Raw genomic sequence first — 7,500 nt, 5'->3', positions numbered from 1 at the left:
AGCGTTAACGATATATATATATATATATATATATATATATATATATATATATATATATATTTTACGGTTAGAAATGCGGTATACACTGGATAATTTTGATGTTCGGCCGTCATCCGTAGAAAACGAGGCGACTTTGAAATGCAATTTCACCTCATAGTAGTTTCAATCTTTTTAAAAACCTGCGTGAAAGATCATGGAGATAACTTCAGCCGATTGTTAGAAAGAATGATTTCATTAGTATGTATCGAGGGGCTCTTGTTAGCGGTTTTGTAAACATTTTGGTCCACTTTAACAACTAAGCAAATAATTTTTAAACCGCACGATAGATTTTTTAAAAAATTTGATATTCTCGAGATTAACCGTCGTTTATATGACCTTTGAGTTTCAAGATTATTGATATATTGTATAAGGTGGTAAAATAAGGGCTACAATTAGCTTACAATTTTTTGTCAGAAATTTTGTGTCTACAAGTGAGAGCCTCTCATTTTTGAAGGGTATTGTTTCCAAGTTTCATTTTCACGTGAACAGCAGCAACTAACAATGCGTTTAAAATATGCAGAAATGTTAGCCATTGTTGTCCACGAAAAAAAAACATGTTCCACTCCCCTAAAAAAACGGCCACCCTAGGGACAATAGCCTATGTGGCAGGCGTTAAAAGGGGAAGGGGAAATTTGGGCGCGCGAGAGCGCGTGGGCCTCCCTCGCGCCCTAATTACCCTTCCCTTTCGAACGCCTGCCACGCAGGCTATAGGGACAGAAGAAAGTGGCCGTTGTGGACAGGAGGCAGGAGTGAGGTAGGAGTGTAATATGACAAATTTTTCTAGGGGAGTACAACGCGTTTATTGTGCCAAGTTCATGCTTACTGTATCCCATAACGGTAATCCAGTCATAAAAAACAATTATAATAGAGATAAAATACACAAAAAACTTGAACCAAATTTTAACGTGACAGATCGAGCAAGGTTCGCAACATTCGCTATAAGTATCGTAGCAGCAGTATAAACGAAAAAAAAATCAAAATGTGCGCGTACGGTTGCCTACCCTGCGAACAGAGTCTCCTTCGATCTTCCTAGATAAGCCGGGAAGAGGAAAGAATCGCTTCCTCTTTCCCGACTTATCTAGGAAAGATCGAAGCGACTCTGCTAGCAGGGTAACGGTTGCCGCGATTAATCATCAACGCGCCATACGGTATGAAATGTCCTGACCATTCTCAGTGACTTTTTCATCAGTCGCTCAAAAAACTGGCCGTTGCCGAGAGGTTATTTTGGCAGTTAGGGACACGCTTTAGTGGCCGTTGCCGTTGTAGAGAGGTTTAAACAAGAGTCTATGTATGGACTGTTCGCCCCGGTGAGACAAAATGAAGTGGCCGTTGTGCAGAGGTGGCCGTTTTAGAGAGGTGGCCCCTACTGGAGGTTTGACTGGTGCTACCATGTCTGATTCGCCCAGAAAACACAGCCCAAAGAGCTGAAGCCACTCAACCCTAAGGCCACAAAGAAGTTCAGTCGGATATTAAACTGTTATTTTAAAAAAGAGAACCAAGTTGTCGTTTATTAAAAGTCATTTCATTTCTTAATAGCAAGCCATTTTATCAAGCCCATTTATCAGAAATAGGGCGGAGGAACACGAACATAATGGCGAAGAAAAGCATTCAGAAGCCGAGGTATAACCAGCCAAGACGCTGTCGTGGGACAGCTATACAACTTACGTTCTCAATGATTGCATGAGTCTGCATAGCAGCATTTGTTGAACATGGGCAGTCATGTCCTCTTGAAAACGCCAATGTATGTTGGAAATACCAACAAATATTTCTGCGCTAGAGTTCCAAGAGTAGCGATTTGAAAAAAGAAATGACCTGGTATTTACAATTTACCGGCACTGAATGAAGGGCTCTTTTTAAATTCAGTTCTGGCCTAGTTGCCAATAAATACTTAATTCCCAGTTTCCAAGGAAAATTCTAAGTTAAACAAGTTCTTGTCGTTAAAAGTTTTTCTTTAAGAGCTCTTCCGCCTCTTTCTTTGCCTGCAAAAAATAGATTTCTATATTAGAAGAAAATATTCGAAAGCTTCAACAACAGTGAAAACGTGGTTCGGGTAGGTCTACTGCCCAGCGTGGCAAAATCGCGCGGGCACACTTGGCTATCCCGCGCACCAAATTTGCGGACAAGCCATTACGTCAAGAATAACAGAAATGTCACATAACTCATCTAGCTTTGGTGTTTTGTTTACTAAATTCTCTACGAATTTTTCCTTTGTCTTTTTTCAAGAAACAGTTCTCGAGAGTTCCTTCGCTGTCTGAAAGGATGAACAAAAAAACAAACAGACAAACAAAAACAGATTGGTTAAAATCATTTTTTTCTCTAAAGCAATTGAAAATATCGTCTACACGTCAATTTCCCGTCGACGAATTTTCTTCTATAGTTCTTCTAAATAGTGTTGATTATTGTTGACTGGATTTGTTAAAAGGTACCTATAGAAGTTTCAAGTGTGTTTTAACAATTTGACCCTTGAGGTGAATAAAAAGCAGTTGAAAGTCGCTAGTTAGCGCTTAAAAAGGACAAATTAATCACTAGCAACACACGAAAAGTCGCTCTGGCAAAAGCGACAGATTTGTAATGAAATGAACAAATTTAACAGCACTGGCCTGCGAGTAAGCTCTCCTGGGCGCTCTGGTGGAGAGCTTGCTCGCAGGGTAAACTGCACAGAAATGATGACCTTTCAGTCTCTCAAACTAGGGGGCTCATAGCGAGATGCCCGACTAAAACAGACCTAGAATCCACCTTCCTTGAGCCCAGAATTCGGATGTCTAAGACAAAATCACTTCAACTAAGCACTTACGAAGCGTTTTTATGCTTGAACACAGTATTCTTGTAACACGAGCACCACGACATACAAGAATTCTGTCTGTCAACAACTTCAGAACATCACACAATTAACCACTTTCCCGGCACTGATAAAACTATCCACAACCAACCAGGCACAATGTTTCCACACTTAATACGGGTGAAATATCATCAAATTACTCTCTCTCTCAATAACTCTCGCTTTCTCCACGTAAACTCAGGTAAACTTTCCTGACAGAGTCAATTATTCAAGATCCCGGATGTAAACGAGCCGTTTTGAAAGGGACACATAGAGGCCCGCTTTTGAAACACTCTTTAACCAAGTCTCTGGCCTGGTCAGAAATCAGCATCAATTTTGCTCTCGCCAAATAGATTTGACTCCTACAAACTACTTTTTGAGGCCAGAGACTCGTCATCGCCCACATCAAAGCTCTCAATGTGATGCCTTTCTGTCTCAGGTCCAAGATCAATATTTCACCCGTTTAGCCAAAATGAGACGAAATACTATTCCCCACTCCAGAAACTATGAGGGGAATGGATCCAAACTCTCTGCGCAAAGATTTCTGGAATCATTTGGGTGGGCAACAGTTGCTCATGACTGGTTAATGGTTGCCTTGAATACCATCCACCAATCATAACTAACGCTTGTCCACCCAAATGATCCCAGAAATCACTGCACCAAAAGCTTGTACCCATTCTCCATGGAGTTTCTGAATTGACATTGTAAAATAGTGCAGTCACAGTATAGTGCTCACCGATTCATCATCTACGGTTTTGCACGGATTGCTGTACGCAGCTTTCTCAAGCCATTTCTTTGCCTCGTCCTTCTTATTTTGTCGTAGAAGTGTTTTCCCAAGTAGCAGATGATTTTGGCTGTAGAAATTTGGTTCCACTGAGCAACACGGGGAAAAAGAAAGTTATTCTCTGTCAGTTAACTAGGCACACCGTATTAACAGACAGATATTTCCCAACAAACTTATAGGGACAGTTATTTAAACGGAGTTTAGCCAGTGTTTAACAAAACCGCGTTCTAAACCATTTTCAGTTTGCCGAACGCTTTTACGTAATCACCCTATTTCGTGTACAGTTTAATGAAAGCATATAGCGTAGACAGAAAAGCATTTGTCTTCTTACAATAATCCACTAAGGAAGAGATCTGGAAGTACAAAGATTTGTGAAACCGCGGTGGTCTAAGGACCCTTTCCATTTGTCAGAACTGACTGACCAGCGGACCATTCCCGTCGCAATGAGAATCTCACTTTAAATCAAAACTATCCACCCAGATCAGTCAAGTCTTAAATAGTATGCACGAAGGAAATGGGTTTTCATCAAAAACTCTTGGCGGAAAAGGCCTATTTCATTGTCAAAATGACCGGTCCGGCCATAATCCGGCCGGCCAGTTCTGAAAATGGAAAGTGCCTTAAGTTAGACTTCGTTTAAATAACTAGCCCATAGCCACAGTCTTCATTTCAACATTCTAAAAGTAGATCGCTTCCGAACCAGTAACATTATTCGTTTTTTTTGTTATAGTATTGTAAAAACTATCATAATCCGTTTACATTTACTGGTTTTAAATAAAGCTTCCAGCAAAACAGCAAAACGTCATAATAAATCGAATTCATTTCGATACATAAAAATCAAAGTTAGAGGGGAGCTTGTAATCAAATGTATTTTTTGCTTACTAGTCGATAGGCTTTTCACCGGGGGGGGGGGGGGGGGTGGTGGGGCTTTAAAGTTGGGGGCTTTAAACGGCAGTTTGCGGTACTCTCTGAATGACGTCCAACCTCGTTTGAGTTGGGGGGGGGGGGGTGGAACGCGGCTGTACACAGGCTAAGGGCTCTCTCCTACTCGTCCCTCTGTAGGGTGTCCTGGAAAAGAGGTTGAATGACATCCTGCAAGTGAAAGTGTCTGTGGTTTTCTAGGAACAGCCTCCACGAGCATGCGTGTACCTTCATTAGTATACGAATTAACGTATAAAACGCGTCAAAAAAAATTTTTTTTAAACATTCTGCCTTCCCCCCAGCTTATCTGACCTTTGATGATAATTGTGTGAGGGTAGATTATTTGCTTAATACTTACGCTCTTCCGCTTTTTGAAAATGCTTTAACGCCTGAAAATAATAACAAGATGTTAATGAATTTCGTTATCTCAAAGGCCTAGCAAATCAGGCGTTCTTTTTTGGGGGAAAGCGCGTAAGTCGGTAAAAAGGGAAGAAGGGCCGCCTGATTACAGGCGTCTGTGTTACGTTTCGATACATATTGGCGCGTTTTGAATTTTTTAAAATTATTATTATTGGGGGCGACAAGAGGAGCCCGCAATCCTGATCTCCAGGTTGTTTTTACGCATGCTCGCATGAACGTAGCCAGCATTTGTTTGGACTTCCACTACGAATGAATGAAATGCACGGAACGCAATTTCATCACGCGCGTTTTGACCATCTGTCACGTAAAACTTACGCAAAGCATAGCAAGGGAGCAAAAGTGTTTTGATCTTCGATCACTGTCGCCCACAATCCCTAACCTTTGGTTATTACAAGTTATTATTATCATAATTCTGGCCAAACTGCTGACAACACTGACAAATATGAGGGTATATGAATGACGAAATTCAATGACCTAAAAGTGAAAAGAGTTAAGTCAAATCTGAAACATAACGAGTCAAAGTTGGTAAAAAAAAGGCCACGCTAAAAGGAAGAAATACTAAAAAGGCCACTATCATATAGGTATCACGCAGAAAAAGGCATCACGCTGAAAGGCAACACGCAAAAAGGCATCACGCAAAGAGGCAACACGCAAAAAGGCAACACACAAAAAAGCATCGCAAAGAACGCAATTTGCAAAATGGGCATCACGTGAGAAGTTTACTTAGGCTCCAGGCCTGGATCTTAAACAGTATTATTTAGTACATACTGCAAGCAAACCGAAATGGTATTCGAACGAGACCTTCCATCTTACTCACCTCGTGAGGTGCTTATTTGGTACCTTAGGCGTGGCCTGATTGATACATTACAACAAGTCCAAAACTGAATTGATAGCGATTGCATTTCTTTCCCTCATAAGGTGGGATTCCCCTCAGATTGACGGCAATTTTCCACTGCTGTTAACGCTCCACGAAGAACCGCTAAAACCTGTCCGCCATCTTAGTAAAGATGTGCCGATCTCAAAAGTAAATATTTAAGTTTCCCAGCCAGAAAGAAATGCAATCGCTGTCAATTCTGTTTTGGACTTGTTGTAATATATCAATCAGGGCACGCCTAAGGTACCGAATAAGCACCTCACGAGGTGAGCAAGATAGAATGTCTCGTTCGAATACCATTACGGTTTGGTTGCAGTATGTACTAAATAATACTGTTTAAGATCCAGGCCTGGGGCCCGTTTCTCGAAAGTCCCGGTAACTTAACGGGCCCGAAATCATATTTTTAAATCAAAGTCTCAAGAAAAGTAGGGTGTGTTCTGACATCTAATGAAGTCCATTTTGTTGCGTTAGCTAATAACTCTACTGTATAATTTTCAAAACTTTTAAAACTCCCTTCTAAAATGGAAAACAAAACAGCTTAACGGGCCCGGTAATTACCGGGAGCTTCGAGAAACGGGCCCCTGGATCCTAAGTAAACTTCTCACGTGATGCCCGTTTTGCAAATTGCCTTTTTTGCGTGTTGCCTCTTTGCGTGATGCCTTTTTGCGTGTTGGCTCTTTGCGTGATGCCTTTTTGCGTGTTGCCTCTGTGCGTGATGCCTCTTTGCGTTATGCCTTTTTGCGTGTTGCCTCTGTGCGTGATGCCTCTTTGCGTGATGCCTCTTTGCGTGTTGCCTTTTAGCGTGATGCCTTTTTCTGCGTGATACCTAATATGATAGTGGCTTTTTTAGTATTTCTTCCTTTTACCGTAGTCTTTTTTTTTACCAACTTTGACTCGGTATATTTCAGATTTGACTTAACTCTTTTCACTTTTAGGTTATTGAATTTTGTCATAGATATACCCTCATACACAAATACGGTTTGTTGTCATTAATTCGCAATTCAATTTAAAGCATGTTTTTCATCGATTCATTTTAATACGGATACAGGATTTAAGGCATGAAGGTCCAAAACAATAGATATTTCCGAAATATTTCCAAACGGCGCTCTTTTTAGTAAAGGAGACATAAACTTGAACTAAAATCAGAACAGCCACAGAAATCACACGCACAGGATATTCTACAAAAACATCTTCAGATCGATCGATCTTTGCCTCCTACGGGACGCGTGCCATGAACTTTTGTGCGTCTTTGGGGATTCTGATGTGTCAGGGACCTAGGATGCAGAGGTAACAAAATCACTGCTTTGAAAACGACCCCCCAGCAAAATATCCTTTGCCGATTAAATTTGTCCTTTTCCTAAAAAGTTAACCAGCCCGTGTCGCATAAAACATACCAAGTACCCGAATGACAAGCGACGCGAACGACTTCGTAAATGCTAAGAAAGAAACCTCTGCTCGCAGGGTAGAAAAAAAGGCCACTTCCGAGTTCCAAAAACCATCACTTTCAAAATGAGGCCAAGTGCACAACCTTTCTTGTGAAAATGAGTTTTATTTGGATGAGATTGAAAAATTATTTGCATATCAAAGGCTGAGCACTTAACCTCGTTTTGATACAGAGGCCCGGGGGAACTCGGAAATGGCCTATTG

At 41.0% G+C, this 7,500-nt stretch overlaps 1 protein-coding gene across 1 annotated transcript in view; it reads right to left on the bottom strand.

Annotated features, from left to right (window-relative positions):
* Nucleotides 1-1,450: 1,450 nt before the first annotated feature.
* Nucleotides 1,451-7,500, bottom strand: part of LOC140940589 (regulator of microtubule dynamics protein 1-like) — a 12,221-nt gene continuing 6,171 nt past the window's right edge. The window contains exons 6-8 of the mRNA XM_073389584.1: nucleotides 4,918-4,948; nucleotides 3,594-3,730; nucleotides 1,451-2,018 (exon numbers count right to left, since the gene is read on the bottom strand). Coding sequence (XP_073245685.1) covers nucleotides 1,977-2,018; nucleotides 3,594-3,730; nucleotides 4,918-4,948 — 210 coding nt within the window. The 3' untranslated portion in view covers nucleotides 1,451-1,976. The remainder of the gene's footprint in view (nucleotides 2,019-3,593; nucleotides 3,731-4,917; nucleotides 4,949-7,500) is intronic.

This window comes from Porites lutea, chromosome 6 (genome assembly GCF_958299795.1).
Source record: "Porites lutea chromosome 6, jaPorLute2.1, whole genome shotgun sequence".
NCBI lineage: Eukaryota > Metazoa > Cnidaria > Anthozoa > Scleractinia > Poritidae > Porites > Porites lutea.
The sequence above is the reverse complement of the archived record's forward strand: the minus strand, read 5'-3'. Positions and strand labels throughout refer to the sequence as shown.